This window comes from Solea solea, chromosome 2, assembly GCF_958295425.1.
Source record: "Solea solea chromosome 2, fSolSol10.1, whole genome shotgun sequence".
NCBI lineage: Eukaryota > Metazoa > Chordata > Actinopteri > Pleuronectiformes > Soleidae > Solea > Solea solea.
In genome coordinates this window covers 13,599,583-13,620,372 of record NC_081135.1, presented here as the reverse complement: position 1 = coordinate 13,620,372, position 20,790 = coordinate 13,599,583, and the positions used below count along the sequence as shown (strand labels likewise).

The following is a 20,790-nucleotide window of genomic DNA, read 5'->3' as shown; positions in this document are numbered from 1 at the left end:
CTACAAACAGTACAACAATTTACAAAAAAAAAACATGTCAATCCGATGACAAACCATATATTTTACCATATGTAATGAATGTGTCACAGCACCGTGCTGTAGGCTGACACGATTGTCGGCTCCCTCTCATGCGGCCAGTGTTGCCCATTTTTGAAGGATATTTACGTCTACGTTTGTATTTTTGTACTTTTTTAGATTTTTATTTTTATTTTATCTTTATTTTTAGCTTATTTTATTCTATTCTATATTTTATGGTGTTTGGTACCTGTGGTGTTTCTCCTTCCAGTCTCCTGTAAAGTGTGACTCTAATCTTAACAGTGCTGTGTGCTGATGTTGGAGCTGTTAATTTCCCCGAGGGAACCTCCCAAAGGGATCAATAAAGTCGTCTGTCTGTCTGTCTGTCTGTCTGTCTGTCTGATACATTTGTATATCCTTCATGGGTAAGACTTTCCCAGTAGTCTTTGCATGCCAGTGGCAGAGGTATTTTTGAAAACCTTTACTAAAACAACACAAGAATGTGTTTGATGGGTCCTGGATAATTGTGAACCACACACAAATGCATAAATAAATAAAATGCACTCCAAAATAGAAAATAATAGAAAATAGAAAATAAGATTTAATTATGATTTAATTGGATACCATTTTTAAGCTTTTTATCATTTAATATTGACAAGTAATTTCAGCTCATATTATTTAATTTAGTCTTTATTTAAGAATTGTTTAATCTTTGTTTATACTGTAAATATCAAGCCCATACTGTATATATTCTGGAAACTGTCTATAATGCACATTTATAAAAATCTAAGAAACAACTTTTTATAGTCTTATTGTTAATATCTTTCTATAGTGTACTTTCTTGGAAATGCATATTTATTATCTTTATCTTCACTGTCTTTGCTGCTGTGACAATGTAAATTTCCCCACTGCGGGACTAATAAAGGACTATCTTATCTTAGTTCTGAAGAATTTACATTTGTGGATTAGAGAGAAGAGTTTGGAAGTAGACCTGAGTTTTCGGTTTCAGAACAGGTCATAACAATTAGTTCAATCAACTCTGAGTCAAGGTAAACCTGAGTGAAGCCCATACATGAGGATATAATAAGCCCTCATCAATCACAGATATTATTCACCATGGAAACAAGTCATAGAAAGCAAACCCCAATGGAGTTGGAAATGTTAATGACTGCATATGCAGAAAATGATCATATATTTAAAAAAAAAAAAAAAAAAAAAGCAATACTGTGGCAGCAGCAAAGAGTGGGAGCTCACATGGCAGAAAATTGCTGACCGAGTCAATGCGTGAGTATTAATTGAAGAAAAAAATAAATGTTTTGTCTTGAATGTTCCACTTATTCAACAATTATATTGTGTGTTTGTGCGCACAAGTGCAACCCAACAGGCACCAAACAAACTTGGCAGCAAAGATGAAATATAAAAATGTAGTTCAAACAGGTAAGGTATAATTGAAGTACAAGCAATAGTGATGTTGTTTACATTCAACATGTGATAGATATATTTAAGCAATTAGGGAAATCTGCTAAACAAAGAAAAATCCCAACACTGCCAGTATTTAATATTGTCTATATGAAAGCAACACCTAAATGTCTTTTATACATACAAGTTTCCAAATGTGTGTTTTTTGGATATGTTTAAATTTGACCTCCATTGTAGCCAACAGAGAAACGCAAACGGTACTCATCAGGGAATAATAAAACATGCAATCGGGGTCTAATAATCCTCTCCCGACGGAGATTTCTGTGGAGTATCTGCGCCTCGACATCAACGTCTCGACGTCTGCCACTGCCTTCAGTCTGCAGGCTTCAAGCAGGAGAAACTCAGGGTTAGTTGAAGAAAACCTGCCAGCGAGCAGGTTAGGTTCACATAGTATGTTGCCGGGGTAACTAACTCAGAGTTTTCACTAAACCTGCTCTTTGCAACAGGTGTTTGTTTTACTACTTCATGTCCAAAATGGTCTGCTGTGAATAATTAATAATTATTAGGCTGCATTGTTTGAATAGTACCTATATCATTTTATTGTTAAACTACTGTCGTAGAAATTGGGTTTTATTTTTGTACAAATGCTGTACAAATCATAAATCTGTATGCATTAAAAATAATGTAAACATAACATAAACATAAAATATTAATATATATGTGTATATAGATCTTTTAAAAAAACATCAGATTTTTAGGATGTTGTGGCTGATTAAGAGTAAAACAAATAATCAGGCTTCAAGGGGCAGGAGAAACTGTGATTCACAACTTTATCCTGTGGAGGGCAGCATTTAATCTCTCGGTGTACAGTTGCACACTTGCAAGTCTTGACAATTGGGACACAGCTCATGTCCTTCAGCTCTCAGAACCAGTCAGTCTGTTTAACAAGCTCCTCTGGGCTCCAAGTATCCTCTTCTCCTCCTCTTCACTGGCTGACATGTTCTGTGTATGACCAGAGACAAAAGAGACAGTGACAGTAACACTCAATAGAGATATCATCTCATTAGGGTTGTTTATACACATATTACATATATTCAGACCTGGAATTAACATTCGTCCTGATTGATCTGATCACCAGTGAATGCCAGGTATGACTGTTCACAAGTGTCAGTACTCCTCTCATCTATATGAGGTGTGTATGTCTGTCAGTATTATACTGAACAACAACACAGGTGCATCAATAAAATGCACCTGTGCCCATAAAAATAACCCCACCGCCACCATGGGCAACTCGATCCACAACGCTGCCATCAGCAAACCGCTTACCCACACGCTGTCTGTCATCTGCCCTGAACGGTGAAAACCCAGGGAATTGATAAGGCACTGTGAAATATTCATGCTGTCTAATCCGCATCTTGATATGCCACACCTGTGAGGTGGGATGGATTATCTCGGCAAAGGAGAAGTGCTCACTAACACAGATTTAGACAGATTTGTGAACAATATTTGAGAGAAATGGTGATTTTGTGTATATAGAAAATGTTTTAGTTCAGCTCGTGAAAAATGGGAGCAAAAACAAGTATGTATGTATGTATGTGTGTACATGTATATATATATATACACGACACATACACTTACCAGATTTCAGATTTCTAAACTTCAAGCTCAGCTGACCGCCGTAAAGAACCAATCCAATGATGAGGAAGGCCGTCATACAGGAAACAGTGAGCAGGCTAAAGACCACATGCACTGCAAAACAAGGAGACAGTGGCTCTTGTCACATCACTGACCTTGACTTTCTGGAAAATGTCTTAAGGGGGCTATATGAAATGTATGTACAGTATATATCGTACTACATGTACTGTATGTATGTATGTGTCAAAAATGTGATATATGACTCAAGTGCAGGTAAAAAAAAAATCTATTTAGTGAAAGAAATGAAGTCCGACTATAGCAAAAACAAAACAAGAACAAAATGAAACCAAAGGGTACGGGGTATAGTAAAAAGCTCACACAGATCAACATCTTGGGGGAACAGAAAACAAGGAGCAAACAACCGAAACGAAAACAGGTGCCAAAACAGACAATCTGACAGAGAACAGAAAGAAAAGGCACAGTTGTAAAAATCATGTAAATCCGTCATCTGTGACACACAGCTGTTTCTGAGTGAACTAGTGACATGTTCTTAGTGTGTTCTAGCACAAGTTAAGTATTAAAATGTAAACACTGAGCCTCCCTTGCTGTCTTAGAACAATTGCCAACACATATGTTTTTACATATGTGTCTTCAAAAACAGGCAAACACGGGCTGTATTCGTGTGGCAATTTGGAGGCCCCATGGCCCGGCGAAGTGATGCATTTTGATGACTAATCCACACTTCCTCGATCCAGACCCTGGATTGAGACACAGTTTATATATACACACTAGGAAGGGAGAGACATCTAGACACAGGTGAAACTAATCACTGCAGAGTAGGTAATTAAAAATCTTTCCTCTTGCCATGGGCTTCCCCCCCGTGAGTAAAATGAAATCAACTGAAATTATTATGAAATTAGTTTAGATTAAAATGTCAATTCAGGTAGAGAGAAGGTGAACAGAGAGGGTTAACAGAGAAAAATATCTTCATGACATTATTGGACAAGTCAACATGGAATTACACAGAAGGAGATAGAGGAAGACGAGACATTTGTTAGAGTGGATATGGTTACAATGAAATGAACAATGACATACAGGAACTGGTGGGTGAAGGACGGCTGGTGAAGGCACAGTAAGGTTGACTGGAGACACTGTTGGGGTTTAAAAGCGTGGTCACAGTGACAATCACACAGTACTCCACACCTGGCTGCAGGTACATGATCACATTCTTCTCATTATAAGGCACATTCAGGCTGAACTGAAACACAAAAGACAAAAGGGAAGAGAATTAAAAACTGTAGCCACAAAAATGTGATACGTGTTGATTATGTAGAGCGGGAGCAGCCATTAAAGTCAAAATTTTAATACTGTCAATGAAAGCTTAAAGGAATAATTCACTGTTGGAAAGATGACTGTCTATTAAAACTGGATCATCTATGTAGTAGAGATGTGAAATAATATGTGCCTTCTTGGCCAAAAAGGCAGAACAATGTATGTTTGGCTTATGTAAATGATCGACAACAACTCCCAGAATGCACTGTGCTCGCTGCCCCACAGACATGGCCATAGGCCACACCCCCTAGTTACAGAGTGAAGCAGACAGGGCTAGTTGTTTAAACTGACCTGGGCATTTTATGGCCCTGTCTGTATGTCAGTCATAAACACAAATTAAGTCAAATTATTTTAGTATATAGTTTTTTTTTTTGGTGTGCATGCAATGTCAGACAATATGTTCACTTCACTACACCACAGTAATATAGTATAACAGTATAATTATATAGTGTAGTAATTTGATATTTTTAATAGGGTCAGTTAGTTATAATTTAATAAGATCACATTTTCCTTAATTTTGTTTATTGTGTGTTTGTATGCTGCCCAATTTACACCAACACAATACAATTTACTGATTTTTTATAAAGAGATAAAATTAATATTGAGCAGAATTAATACAGCCCATTGGTCCGGACCTTAACAATATTTTATGTTTCTCATGTGGCCCCTGTGGAAAATAAGTGCCCACCCCTGCTGTAAACACACAAGTCAAGCCGGCAAGCCTGAAGCCTAAAGGCTAAGCTCAGCTAGGCTAAGCTCAGCTAGGCTAAGCTTGTTTGCAGCGATCAACCATGAGTTTTAGGGTTTACGGTCTCCATTTCCAACAGGAAGTCGTCACTGAGAGGAAAGACTGACGCTAATAATTGACTCTATTTCTGCTCACACAGTATACGATGTAATATAGTTGTCAGCAGTAAAGTGACAACGTTGTCAAAGTAAAGTTTGATAGACAATTACACATACGTAATATATATAAGCCACTTCGTTTTTGCTTGAGAATAATGTCAGTGTTATTCAAATGTTTTAATGTTATTCATGTTTGTTCAAGAAATCATAGACAATGTTTTCACATCACGGTCATTTTCAGTGTGTGCTAATCTAATCTAATGTCATTCATAGCCTATATTGATAAAATTAGAATGTTCACAGCTAACTCAGTTGGCATATTTTGCTGAAAGGTTTATGTTTTCCTGGAAAAAAGTTAAATTTTGGTTCGACACAGTACTGCTTTTCAGGAGCTGAGCATCTTCTTCTGATGCCCTGAACAACACAGACAGGTAAAACAAGACGATCGTCTTTCCCTAGTCTCTCTGGATACACTCCACAAAGTGACGGTACGCTGTTAGGTGATATTACAGTATTCAAAACAATGAGCACAGCCTTAGCGATGCAAAGCATCTGTGCTTACAGTAGCATAGATGTAAATGAACTGTAAAGATGCTAACGTTAGCTCAGCTGGTGTTACATGTCAACAGGGACGAATATGGTAGTAAAAATAAATATAAAAACCAGAAACAAAATACTCAGACGTCCGTTTACCCCTGTGTGTTTTGTCTGTCATTTCCAATTCACATTCGTCTCCACAAAGCAAAGCCGTTTAACTTCATTTCTTCAGAAATTCTCTCGGCAGGAGCTAGTGTGCTGGCGACAGCGTCACCAGCGTCAAATGACGTGACTTGCTTTGTAGCTTTGTAAGCTACATGTAAATCGGTGAAGTATTCCTTTAAGTTAAAACTAGCAGTTATTGACTGTATTTACTGATCTATGCTTTTCCAGTCCAGACTTTTAACAATTTACTGTGACAAGACCAGCTGTATCATACACTTCCTTTGTTTGGGTGTCACTCCTCATCAGAGTGATGGCTCTCATTCTATATGTCGTATTAAGTATTACGTATTAAGAACAGGAAACGTCAAGCATCAAGATGCAGACTGAATCTTTCATAATTCTAAAAAGCAACAATAGGTCTGTTATTATAATATTTTAGTTTTTTCTTTGGTCGTGACAATAAAATATATCCAATGCCCCCTGGATGTTTCACCTGAATCTGCTCTACAGTCAAGATTCATAATTCCGGTTAAAGAGGCTGATTCTATATAATGTTCCTCACAACAACAAATTTTCTTATCCGGCTGAATGTTTCCCCGCGAGAAAACAGGAAGAGAGGTTAAACCACACACTGAAAACCCTTGTGAGAAAGCCTTCGTCTCAGCCTACATGCATGTTTAGCTCAACTTTGTTATCATCCTTTTACAGCATTTTAAAGTGATGAAGGGAGGTTGCTTTGAAGTTTATTATTTTGATTTGACTGTAAAGCCTCCTGATCATTTAAAGAAGTGCACCTATAAGAGACAAACTTAAAGATATTACTTCAGTTGGAAACATCTAAATGTTCATATGAGTGCAGAGTTTTAAGTGGGTCCCCACTCTAAAGCCCACTACACCAGTCTGACCCAATAAACCACAACCAAACTGAAACTCAAATCTTAGAATAAACTTTACAGCATGACCTGTTGACATCGAATGCTCACATCGCACATGTATGTTAGTTATAGAGGTCTACTTACATATATTAACTTGTTTTCATGGTTAAAAACCTCCTAGTCGCTGCAAACGAGCCGATCGAAATATCTCCTCACTGACGCTCTCGTCAGCCGCCCTGTTTCAGACCAAAATTACACCTCCAGAACGTGGACTGTGTTGTGATTGGCCAGCCAACAAGAGCTTTACCACTGTCCTGTGATTGGCCAGGTACCTGGAAGTGATGTACTTAGCGCGTCAGCTCTCAGATACGCAGCTCCCCCTCTGGCACGATGGATGCTCTGCATCTCAGCAGCTACAACGAGAGTAGTTCTTCTTCTTCTTCTGCGGTTGAATGTCCAGCAGGGTTAGGATGACATTAGTCCGGATGTGCCCGGATGTGCCCGGACTAGTGCCCGCACCAGGAGGAGCTACGGTGGTGAGAGGAGTGGTGAGGTATACTGATGACATCATCAGCAAACGGATGTGAAATTTAGATAAATCTATTCCATCCCTCCTGAATCTAATTAAGATATTTGGCAATTTGTCTGGCTATAAAATTAGTAATTTCAAATCTTCCATAATGCTTCTCAACTCAAGGGAAAGGTCGGATCCACCGACTCATGTTCACCATTTTAGATCAGTGGATTCTTACATACTTGGATATTCAAATTGTTCCTAAACTGGAAGATTTAGTAAAAGCTAACTATAGCCCAATGGTGGCATCTGTAGCTAATTCAATCGTAGGATGGTCCTGTCTTCCTATCTCTCTGATTGGTAGAAATTATATACTTAAAATGAACAATATTCTCCCCAAACTTTTATATTTATTTCAGAATATCCCCGTCGCCTCCTTCAGACATTTTTTCAATAACTTCTTATGGAATAACAAACGCCCCTCTTTTAAACCTACTCTACGATAGAGGAGGGTTACAGTGCCCTAATTTGCTGTGGTACTTTTTAAGAATGTTTATGTTTTACTTCAACACTGACGGACCCTTGATATGGAAAGATATCGAATCACACTCCCTAAATCTTCCATTCCCCACATATCCATATACTCAGATTTACAACATTTGCTACCTGTGCCAACATTTAGAGTTGTATCGGAAATGCCTCCGATACTACCGAAAATGTGGGCATCGGTATTGGCGAGTCCATGCACCGATCCGATACCACGTAATTTATTAGAGCTCCGTTAGCTCTGACACGGTTCTTCTTTGCCACACTTGAAACAGTTGCGCTGTGCTGTTTTAGAGGTGTGAAGAAGAACTGATCACCCGACACCCGACGGTTTGGCAGTATTTACCAGTTAGCTCCGTTAGCGTTTTTAGCTGGGCTAGCTCTGTTAGCGCGCCTACAGTCAAACTGGAGCGGTCCGTTTATTAAACGAGAAGAGCAGCTCTACAACTAACCAGCGTACCTGTGTCCTGCGTATGTATGCCTCTGTTTTTAAAGTTTAGCGTTACTTCAGAGACTCATTTTAACAATCTGGAGTCATGTAAAAACGGTGCCTTCACTGAGACCCTTTTTTTCGTTTTTGTTGGGATGGGTGTATGGAGAAGTGTGTATAGAATGGCTCTAGAATTTGCTCTGACGGTGTCAGAGCAAATTTATACATTTTACACACTCTGTTTCTCTGTTGTTCTATGTTCTTATGCCTTTAAAAAAAGTCTAAACTTGTTGCCCAATAATTTACATAAATGTGGTATATAGTATAGTGTTCACTGCATATGATCATTTCTTTTGTCTTGATAATGTTTATATCAGGAGCATTTGCTTGACACCTGTTCTGAAGAATAACGGAAGTAGTGAGTGTGAGCTGCAGCTGCTATAAAGTCCCTGTAAAGTAAAAAAAAAAAAAAAAAGGAAATGTGTTACTAACCACATACAAGCCAAATGTGAATGAAAAAAGTCGATAAGAGTTTAAAAAGCAACATTCCTGCTCAAAGACGCAGGGGAGCTGTCCACTGGAGGAGCCAAACACACAGTTACACACTCTCACACACAGTTGCAAACACTCTCACAAACACATATAGGCCTATTGGCCTACACAAATGGACTCTCACAAGGTCCACGCCTGGTAGTGGTGTGAGGGCTTGCGTGTCTCAATGACCCCGACAACTATGCCAGCACTCCTGACAGGCGCACCCATGCTGGACAGGTCAAGGGGTAGAGGCCAGACAAAATGTGGGCCATCCCTCCCCCGAGGTAAAAAGGGTTGGCGTGGGGCCAACTACCCTATCCTGAAAAACAGTCAGTTATAGAAGCACCAATGATAATCCGAGAAAAACCATAAGCATCCACATAGGAGGCTTATGACGCAAGGCAGTGAAAGCCAGAAGGAAGCTGCAAGGCCAACTCCCCTTCTGACACCCAAGACAACTATTAGGATAGGTACATGGAATGTTAGAACAGGGCGGACAGCACAGGTAGCAAAGGAAATGAGGAACTACAACATCTCTCCACTAGGGCTGAGTGAAACAAGATGACAGACAGGACAGCTTAGGCTAGCAACGGGAGAGATGTTACTCTACTCGGGACACACAGAGGAGGGAGCACATCACTCAGAGGGAGTCGCTTTGATGTTGGCACGGGAAGCACAGCGGGCACTCATCGGCTGGGAACCCGTCAGCTCACGTATCATCTCTGCCAAGTTTGCCACAAAGAAAAGCAGCATCAACTTGAGGGTCATACGGTGCTATGCTCTCACAAACAATGCATAGGAAGAGAAGAAAGATGCCTTCTACCAGCAACTACAAGCTGAGCAGGACAAGAGTAGAAACAAAGACATCACGGTACTTGGGGGATCTCAACGCCAAGATAGGGTCGGATAACACAGGCCATGAGGAGGTAATGGGAACACAAGAGCTAGGTAAGATGAACGAGAATGGGGAAAGGTTTACAGACCTGTGTGCACTTGACCAGTTAGTGATAGGAGGCAGCATCTTCATTCACAAGCAAATCCACAAAGCCACTTGGAGATCTCCCGACTGTATCACATATGCATCAGCCAGAATTCCGACGTCTGTGGAGTAATGTAAGGGTGATGAGGGGGGCAGATGTGTCAACAGATCACCATCTTCTTGTGATGGCAGCTTGACTGAGGCTGAAGAACCACCCCACAATCACCAACACTCGTAAAAGATTCAACGTGGGTCTGCTCAAGAATAAAGACATCCAGACATCATTTAAATTCAACCTCTCCAACAGGTTTCAACCACTACAGGAACTCTTTAAGGAGGAGGATACAGATATTGAGGACCAGTGGCAACAGACCGAGAAGGGGTGGCTTGACACGTGTGAAGAGGTCTTGGGTAAGAAGAAACCACAGCACAAAGAGTGGATCTCCTTCAGCACCCTGCAGAAGCTGGAAGCAAGGAAACAAAAGAAAGCTACACTGAATACAAGCCGGACAAGAGCAGGGAAGGCAAATGCACAGAAAGCATACACAGCTCCAGATAAGGAAGTTAAAAAGAGCATCAAGAAGGACAAAAGAGACCACTTGGAAGACTTAGATACACAGGCGGAGGAAGCAGCTGGGAAATTTGAGGGACTCTACCTGACGATGAGAAAGCTGGCAGGTAGATTTCAGCAAGTGGATAAACCTGTTAAGGATAAAGAGGGTATAGAGGGTATATAGAGATAACTATAGGGGGATTATGCTTCTATCAACAGCAGGGAAAGTTTTCAACAGAATTGTCTTAGTGAGAATGAGGGATGCAGTGGATGTTAAGCTGAGAGATGAGCAGGCAGGCTTCCGTGAGAGCAGATCCTGTGCCGACCAGATTGCCACCTCACGCATCATAATAGAGCAGTCACTGGAATGACTGTACATATACATTCATTTCATTGACTACGAAAAAGCCTTTGACAGTACAGACAGAGCCACCCTGTGGAAGATGTTAAGACACTACGGTATACCAGAGAAGTTTATATCTCTAATCCAGAGTACATACAGGGACATGAAGTGTAGGGTAGCCCATGCAGGACAGCTAACAGAGAGTTTTGATGTACGTCAGGGGTGCTTACTGTCGCCTCTTCTTTTCCTCCTGGTTATTGACTGGATTATGGGTACAACTACTAAAGGAAGGAGAAATGGGATCCAGTGGACACTTTGGTCACAGCTAGAGGACCTAGATTTTGCTGACGATCTGGCACTCCACTGACACAATCACAAACAGATGCAAGATAAGACAACCCACCTGGACACAACATCAATCAGCACAGGGCTTAAAATCAGCAAAAAGAAGACAAAACTCATGAAGATAAACACTACCAACAACACACCAGTCATAATTGGAAGGGAAGAGGTGAAAGAGACTGTTTACTTGGGATGTGTGGTAGACTATCAGGGGGGCACGGATCAGGATGTAACAGCCAGGATAGGGAAAGTAAGAGCAACCATCATCATGTTAAATAATGTCTGGGCCTCCAGAGAGATACGCATAGCCACCAAACTCCGGATCTTCAACTCTAACGTCAAATCAGTCCTGCTCTACGGCTCCGAGACATGGAGAATAACAAAAGCAACACAGCACAGGATACAAACCTTCATAAACACCTGCCTGAGAAGAACCTTTACAATCAAGTGGACAGACAAGATCAGCAACCTTGAGCTGTGGGACAGAGCTGGACAAAACCCAGTAGGCAGCCAAATCCTCAGGAGGAAGTGGTCCTGGATAGGGCATACCCTTAGGAAGCCGCCATCCAGCATCACAAACCAGGCCTTGACATGGAATCCACACAGCAAAAGAAAGTGAGGCAGGCCTAGAAACAGCTGGAGAAGGGACACGGATGAGGATATGAAGAGAATCAGCAACAACTGGCAAGAACAAAGAAGGCCCAGAGACGTGTGCAATGGAGGACTATCATCGGTGGCCTATGCTCCGACAGGGGCAAAGGGCCTAAGTAAGTAAGTAAGTAAGTACTCAAATGCGGACCAAAGCCTGCAAAAGTCACAGTTTTACTACAGAATATAAATGCGCTGTTATTGAAGTTCCTGTTCAATAAACATGTAGAGAAGCAATATTCACCTGTTTTGGTCACACCTAAAGCCTGAACTAAAGAGTTCTGGCCTATCCTCTTAATGCACTGCCACACACATTCTGGCCTATATGTTCTAGTGGGGACCAAAGTCTGCAAATGTTGCTGTTTGTCAGTGTTTGTACAGAAAAGTAGCGTAAATCAGACCGTCTGCTCAACAAATATGTAGAGCAGTGACATTTTCACTAGTTTGGTCACTGTTTCGTGACATACTGTACACAAAAACAGTGTTTGTGTACAGTATCTCTCCCTAGTTTGTGTCTTTCCTCTCTTCCCTCTCTCTCTCTCTGTATCCTCATCTTGCGGGTTGCAGGATCAAGATCCAGTTTTCGAGGCTATCCATATATACATATCACCACCATCATTATTGTGCTATAATTAAAAGTCGATATTAGTATAATTTTTATCAACACTCTCTTCTGCTGCTTTATACATTACATTGTATTGCTATAAACGTGTAATCATTGACTGTATAAACGAGTAACTTGATACAGTTGTTGTGTATCTGCTCCTGGTCTCTCTCTCTCTTCTGTCTCTACCTCGACTCCCTCTTGTCCTTTCTCTCCCCCCTTTTCTGTCAGAGATTTCTTCCTGTTAAGAGGGAGTTTTTTCTCTCCACTGATGCCTAGTGTTTGCTCATTGTGTGAACTGTTAGGGTTCTCTGCCCTCCTTGATGTTGTCTATGTACAGTGCCTTGAGATATTGAATTTAATTGAATTTAAATGAATGGAGTTGATTAAGCTACAGTCCTGCTCGCTGCCTCTCTTTGTCAGTGGTAACCGCAGCCTCAAAGCAGGAGTCTGCTGACAAGTCCCTCAAAGGATTTCAGCAATATGTCACCTGCAACACCCGCCAGCAGAAGACTCTGGACAAATGCTATGGCTCTGTTCTTGGTGTGTACAAATCCATTGCACATCTTCCCCCTCTCAGCTCTGCTGACCAACACACCATCCTGCTGGCACCAGCATACACCCCGGTTGTAAAGAATGTTGTCAAAAACATCAAACAGTGGTCGCAAAGCTGCAAGGATGCTTCGAATCTACAGACTGGGACAACCTCCTTTCCACCTCCAGCAACATCAATGAACAAGTGGACACAGTGTCCACATCTCCTTCTCTGTGGACTAGGCAGGGCTAGGCAGGAAACATTAAAAACAATATTAAAAAGGTGGTATAGTGAACCCTTGTCGACTGCACTCGGGCGCAGTGCTCGCACCACTGAGCAGATTGCTGGTAGAGAAATCAGTGAAGCTTCCAGCTTCCAAGGTGGAAGTGGTTGCTGTCATGTATACAACCGCTAGACCCTAACCCTAACCAACTGCTGAACTGTAGATCAGTTATAAAGACTTAACAATCCTGAAAATGTGGGTTAATCTCCAACAATTACCAGGTAAATGTCTAAAATCTGATCTGGAGTCTGGTGTATTTAGCGACAGCACTGCTGATTGTGACTGATCATGGAGGAAGTACTGAACAAATATTTTTAATTAACTGATTCTAGTAATTTGATTCAGTTACATTGAAAACAACTGCTTTCCAAGTCACTTGTTTGTGTGTGTGTGTGTGTGTGTGTGTGTCACGTGTAAAACAAAGTCAGTGCAGTTTCATGCAGCCATGCAGTGATGACTCCGCCCATGTTGAGTAGGTACTTTTTTAGTTTTTGGTTCTTATTCTTACAAAAACAGCCATCCTCTGTAAATGTCTGTCTCTTGTAAATGTGTACAACTGCTCTACATGCCTTAAATTGCCCCTCTGGGAGAAATTCTTATTTATTTCCTCATCTGACAGAGCTTTTCTGTCTGTGTGTTTTTACATTGAGGCAAGACACACCAACATACCAAAGGCAGTAATGTAGGAGCAGGTGCAGTTGCTCACAAGGGAAAGAGACTGTTTTCAGTCTCCATAATTCTTTACTCAACAGTTGTAATTTATTTTCACATGTTTTCAGCCATATTTTCTATCATACATAATATGTAAAGAAGAGAATCTCTGTATTTGTTTTACAGTTTATGTAATTGAAAGCTGCTTCTATCATCAGGAAAGGCTCTTTTAAGCAACACTATCAGACCTAACTGAGGGAGCAATTGTGTGAAAAAAACACCAGCAGAGCAGGGGTGGGTGGGGACAAGAAGCATTCATCATGTCAAACGGCTGAACAACCAGGTTTTTCTGAGCAGTAGAATTCACTTCTGCAAATTTGTGGTGGCTTCAGTCCGTTTACAGTCGTCTGATTTAACTAGCACAATGCGTGCCAGTGATTAGATCTGCTATAGAACACAGAAAGAGTCATGTGGATTTGATAGGCCAAATCAGTGTTGTGTGTGTGTGTGTGTGTGTGTGTTTGAATATAAGGAACATCTGTTTTTATTTAAAAGATACACACTACAGCTTTCATGCAGGTTGTCGTGTGAAACCCCTAACAAATCCTTCAAATGTCTTTGCAGAGATGGATGAGTCAGATGACAAAGATATGAGGAGGTTAAAAATAGATATAGGAATGTAGACGTAGTTTAGCTGCAAGTGTGACACGTACCTGTGCTCCATCTCTTGTCCTTTGCACCTGCATGGCGACTCCTCTGTAGAGACTCTTCAGCTGCAGATGATGTCGGAGTCCCCGTGTTGCAGGAACTTTGAGGTGTAGGATAAGACAGTTTCCACAGCCAGACACAGACACATCAGGTGGCCCCAACACAGCTGTGGAGGGAAGCTGTCAGTCATCTGAGAAGATGGAGCAATTACGGTTGCCATGGAAGACATGTAAAGAGTTTAATACACTCTTGTATCTTTTCTATGTTTTGTGTGTAAATGTGTTGGTAGAGTCTCACTGTCCGACAGAGGCTGGAACCAGCGTGACACTGTCCAGTTGGACGTCTCGGTGGCTGTGAAGGCCTGGACGCGGGCTTTGTATTGATTGTATTGGTCCTTAAAAGCTCTGGTTACGTTGCACATCTGTTCCGCTGTCAGCTCGGAACAACCCGACACTAGTCTCCACGAGTTTTTCCTCCAAATGAAAAAACATAGATGAGGGGGAGAAAGACTTGTGATGACAAGAAAATGCTCCAAAAATACTGTACATTCACCTTAGAAATGGAAAGTTAATGCTGTGCTAATTAGCATAGTAGCTTTTACAGCATAGTTAAAGGGTGGCTTGCTGTGTCATCTTGGTACTAATAACAAGCTCATTATCATGTCGCCTGATGTAGACGTTTACTCAAAAAGGAAAGTACAGACTCAAAGGGCTGATTCAGAAACAAAAATGAAACACATCAAAGACTAGAGGTAAACAAATGACAGTTTGTGGACTTTCAGCAAACAAATATGACTGCAGTGGTGGAAGAAGAGCCTCCATTAGGGGCATTGTTATATTTATTTTATTCTGTAAAAGACTTTGTCTTACATTATCTTTTTTAATGTGTTAAAGCATAGCACCTGATTGACATTCTGGTTACTATTTTAACATCAGTATCATTGAAGCTGTTAGTAGGTACGATAGCTGGAAAAACAGTCAAAACAAAACAAAAAACTATCATTTTGGGATTATGAGCTGTCTGTCCTGAGCTCCTCTCATCAGACAAACAGATGAACTTTTTTACTTACGCCTCCGTTTTCAGGGGCGTGGGTTTTTCTGTAAGTTTGTCGTTCTGTTAGCAACTTCCTGTCAACAATTTTTGATGGATCAATCTGAATTGTTGGTGATCTGTAGTGAAAGTTTTCATAAGACTCTTATGACATCATGAATAATTCTCAAATGTTCAAGATTTCTTATAATGGGCAAAACTGTAAAAAAATAAATCATATCTCTGTCAAAACTCATTGGTTTCACTTGGATGTGATCCAGATTACAGATTTGATGACAAGTTCAGATGTGTATATCTCAGCAATATCTTATCAGGGTGACTTTTGTCGTGCTTATGTAAGATGGTAATAGCTATAAGCAGGCAAAGGTCTATACAGATCCAATGGATCGTATCGTGGCTCATATTTCAGTGCCTTACCTTTTAATTGTGATCTCTTTTTGTTTTTATCTTTCCCTCAATAATTACCAAAAGCTATAAATAGAGTCTACAGGAGGACAGGAGGAGTCTACAGGAGGAGGTGAGGAAGAAGGTGCAGACATTTTCTCTGAAAGGTTAGTATGGCATTATTGATCTATAACGCCAACAAATAAATAAAAAAATTAAAAACCTGCCTACTGTACCTTCAATCATCTCCTGTGAAAGGCCTACATCTACTGATACACAGTCACAGGACAGTAATGTCGTTCCATAATAAAGCTTGGTTGATGAGTCAGAACAGTAGGTACAGTATAAACATGGAGTCACAGATACTGATGTCTGCCTCACCTCAACCTTACTGCCCTGTTTGTCTGAGCTATGTGCACTGAATACCTGTAGTTGATGATTTGGACTGTGAAGTGGGTTTCTGTTGGGGTCCCAGGTCCTGGCAGGAACTTGACTGTGTGTTCCATGTTGAAGGAAGAGATGGCGACATTGGAAGGAGGTGAGAGCGAAATGCCAGCCACTACAAAAAGACAGAGAACAAACTAGAAAACACTAGAACTCAGAGCATTATTTCTAAACTCAACCATAACCAGTTCATTTCTAACCATAACCCAAACCTAACCACAATTTAAATCTTAGCCCTAAACATAGCCAGTTCTGCCTCATTAGGACTAGGTTTTGGTCTCCGTTCTTGCCTCTACTACTGGTTCTGACAAGGTCAGTGTTTATGCCAGAAAAGGTTACAGATACAAGTACACACACATACACAAAGCATGATTCAACTAAAATGCTATTGCTGATTTACACTTGTACAGTCTGTGCATAGAGAACTGTGTGATAAATAGTGTTTTGGATTGCATCAGATGTAACATTTGTATCTTTCCGATATCCGATCTGGTGATTTTGACCACTATCGGACCAATGCTGATACTCAGTAATGCATTGGCTCATCCCTAATTGGTTTGTGTGCTAATCAAAGCTAATTCTAATTCTAAAAACCTGAACAATCCCTTTAATACATACAGTACTTAAACGTCAACATACACCAGGGGTCTCAGACTCAAATGAGAGTCGAGTCTGGTCGAGAGCGGGCTGGTCTAAAAACAGCTGATCAGTAAGGGGTGGGCAGCTTGACCTTAAAATGATGACATGATATTCCATCATGATACTGCAACAACTAAAATGATGATATTTCACACAATTCAAAGTGAAAGTCTTTGTTTTGATATTGAATAGTTAAAAAAAAAAAAAAAACATGTTTAATGATGCAAACTGAATGTATAAATAACAAAAAGAAATAAAATAGAATAAAAAATCCAATGTAGTATTATTATTATTTGAAAATATTGACAATTAACATATTTAGTATTATAACCTGTCTATAGTCTATCACCTAACGTTTTCATTATAACATGATATTAAGTGGTGGGCCACATGCAATCAGTTGGACACACACACACACACACACACACACAGACACAGACAGACACAGACAGACAGACAACCTTCATAAACATTTATAAACATGCATCTTCACATCATGCATACACTGTACACATACCACATAGACAGACAGACAGACAGACTGACAAGCAATAATCAGGCAGAATTACCAAAGTGTAAATTCAGGAGAACGAAGATCCTGTGCTGCATTGTTCCTCCATAGACTGATATCACCCACAGTTAAATGTCTTAAACAAGTTGTTTTTGCTTCAGAGCACACAACATATACAGACTGTGATGGGCAGGAGCAGAGCATAATGTGTGGGGGTTGGGAAGTATGTTTTTCATGTAACATGTTGAGTTTCTATTTCCGCATAAATCCCTCCCTGTGCTCTCTGTGTTCCTCAGTCTATCTCAGTGGCACTGACACTGGAGTCAGTCATACTCTAAATTCACTGCTGTATTTACTGCAATAATGCAACTGAGAACATTGAGTTACCATCTGAAATGTTGCTTTATTTTAGGGGAGTATGTACATATGTTTGAATAGTGAGTACAATGAAACAAGGATTTTGAAATCGACAGTATAGAAGAAAACTGTTTTTTTTTTAACTATAACCTATATAATACTGTCCTGCTGCATTAAAAATGGTCAACACTGAAGTGTAAAATCTTATTCAATGATTGCCTAGAGTTATAGGCTAAGAGTACTTTCTACAAAAAACCAGCAGGTGGAGCTGGAGGTGGCAGAGCATAAGCCACCATAAGCCATAAGCCATCATAAACCATGCATTGCATAGTATTAGAAATGAGTATATGTGAGGGACAGCTCAGTTTGAATGGTTTGGAAAGTAAAGAGGTTAAGATGGTTTGTGTAACTTATTGCTTCTCCTCCCCGTCTTGTTCACACCGTGAGAACTGTTTTATATGAACATATTACAAGGACCCATTAGCGGCACATAACACACACAACGAGGACGCGCAGCACCGACATAAAAAAAAGACATTTAAAGTTCGTCAAATACCTCATTGGCCACTTGCTGTGAAAAGAGGTTTCAAGTCTGTTAAAATCCTTTATCTTCAGACTGAATGAATGAATGAATAAAGTGCGCCCCTTGACCCATGCACACCATGCATTGTATACAGTCCCTCAAATGACAGTGTTCTGGGCATGAAATAAACAGCATTCCCAATTAACTAATTACATTTTATTTACATTAAATGAATTATTTTTCTATTAACTTATCTAAATTATGATGTAACTTATGAACTCAGATTTATGCGACGCTGACAGTTTGGTCATGTGCAGAGGAGGGATAGTGATTATATTGTACAAAGGATGTTGAAGATCACAACTGTTGATAGGAGTCACATTAGGGACACATGCGGACACAAGGTGTGAACGGGTCACTGACTGATTTGATTCCACAAACTAATCAATGTGGACCGTTTTGTGTTCTGAACATTCCAATTATTGTAGTATATAATGTATTGAGCAAACTTCAATTAAAGTTTGCTCAAATGAATACCGGATCTAACATGACACATAAACATGTGACATCAGCATCAGTCATAGCCTGGCTCAGTGTGAGTGGATTAAGTTAGCTTCAGTGCAATACAGTTACTGTATTTTAGATTTTACAATACCCCCTTGAGATTCCATCAAAATATTGAAAACTTAAGATATGAATTGTTTCTAGCATTCATGTACGACATTTAAAACAACTGGCCTTTTAATTCTTCAAATGCAGCTTTAATTAGTAATTTGCTAATAGTGTCGTTTCACCTTTTTTTTTTAGCCTTATTCGATAAATATTGTTTACTGTATTCATTATTATCTGTTTTTCCTCTCGTTGTTCTTCCATTTCATTTTCATTTGTTGTCGTTGCTGTCTACAGCTTTACACTGGACTCTGGAACTTAGATGGTTCCACTTCTACCTGACAAGAAGAGCTGAGTACGTGACCCTGGGAGAGGCTACATCAAGGCCCCGCTTTGTCACCTGTGTGGTCCCTCGGGGGTCGGTCCTTGGGTCCTTGTTTACCATCTTACATGCTCTCCCTGGACCACATCGTCAGCAAGCATGGAATTTCCTTCCACTGCTATGCTGACGATACTCCTTTGTAGCTACACGACCAGCCCTCACAGCCTGTCTGGAGGACATAAGGGTGTGGGTGAGTTCATCATTTCTCCAGTTTAACAGCAACAAAACTGAGGCCAAACTAACTGGCCTCAAAACTAATAACTGGCATCTCACTTTCTGGTTATATCAACCCCCTCTATCACTAACTTGGGAGTCCAAATTGCACCAAACTTTTTCCCTACCCAAGGCTGAGGCTGGTCCACACTTTTGTTTCGTCCAGGCTGGACTGGTAATGTGCTAATGTGCTCCTTGTCGTGATTCCTGGCAGAAACTCCAGTCTCCAGTACATCCAGAACGGTGATTTTTTATTTTAAGCACAGATGGATCTGCCATTTTTAGACTTGTCTAGTTTGTTTCTAGAGTCAAGTTTTTAATTCCCATTTCGATTCTCTACATGGTGTTAAGAGTGATATAATGTCCATCATTTGTTTTCAATGTACTGCACTAATATGAATGTAACAATAACCAGTCAATTGAAAACTAACAGTAAAAAGAACAGAAGCCATAGAGGGTCATGTAGCTCTGTGTTGCTCTGAAGGTCCATCAGTCTGTTGTTAAGGCCCCTAAACCTCTCAGACCTCTAATGACTTTTCCTTGACATTATCATACATGAAAGGCAATACCTTTGTGGTAAGATGAGCTTGGAATTTCACAGCATGGTTTCAGTACGCTAGTTGCTTAAATCCAGGATAAGGTCGCATGTCTGATGCTACAAACACCTATAGCGCAAGCACTAGTTGAATTTTGAGGATGTTTTGCTCTAAATGAGTTGGACAGTTGTCACAACAGTTGCCTGTGTTAACAGAGTTGTTTTCGTAGTCACGTCTACGTCCTTACGATTCCTGCGGGGATGTCCGGTGGTTTGCTACCCACACATCACGTAGCGTACACACCGTGGTTTTTGACAAAACTCACGGAGAAAGCAAAATATTTCCACACCGGTGATTTCAGAGAAGTGGGAGGAGACTCGAGTTTGGTGGATGTGTCTTAATCGGCGATTCCACCTTTGTTTTCGAAGGTCGAGATTGTAACAGTGTTTCGATTGATATTTGATTTACAATCGAGATCATGACACCCCGAGTTTATATGGTTTTTACCATGTGGCATTTTGAGAGTTATTATTATTACATTTACATATCTAGCTTTCTTTAATTCCTGCTAAGCTGTGGATAGTCATCAGTTTTATCCTATGAGGCATTTTGAGTTGCATTGGTTTGTATGAAAGGTCCTATATGAAT

General features: G+C 40.3%; 1 protein-coding gene across 1 annotated transcript; it reads right to left on the bottom strand.

The window, feature by feature from the left end:
• Window positions 1-1,282: 1,282 nt before the first annotated feature.
• On the bottom strand, window positions 1,283-20,676 carry LOC131448191 (interferon alpha/beta receptor 2-like). Its single transcript, XM_058620411.1, has 7 exons — window positions 17,581-20,676; window positions 16,355-16,487; window positions 14,792-14,967; window positions 14,500-14,660; window positions 4,165-4,327; window positions 3,073-3,183; window positions 1,283-2,436 (listed from the first exon to the last, which is right to left on the bottom strand). The coding sequence occupies exons 1-7, from the start codon at window positions 17,618-17,620 to the stop codon at window positions 2,420-2,422; spliced, it is 801 nt and encodes a 266-aa protein (XP_058476394.1). The 5' UTR covers window positions 17,621-20,676; the 3' UTR covers window positions 1,283-2,419.
• Between the last annotated feature and the right edge of the window lie 114 nt (window positions 20,677-20,790).

What these genes read in the sequence shown, in the direction of transcription:
- LOC131448191 (XM_058620411.1), bottom strand. Translation starts at nt 17,620, where the DNA reads ATGCAGCACAGGATCTTCGTTCTCCTGAATTTACACTTTG. An exon ending in TCTCCTGAATTTACACTTTG is followed by an intron (nt 16,488 to 17,580) that starts GTAATTCTGCCT and finishes GTCTTTTTGTAG; the next exon opens with TGGCTGGCATTTCGCTCTCA. An exon ending in GTCCAAATCATCAACTACAG is followed by an intron (nt 14,968 to 16,354) that starts GTATTCAGTGCA and finishes TTTCATTTGGAG; the next exon opens with GAAAAACTCGTGGAGACTAG.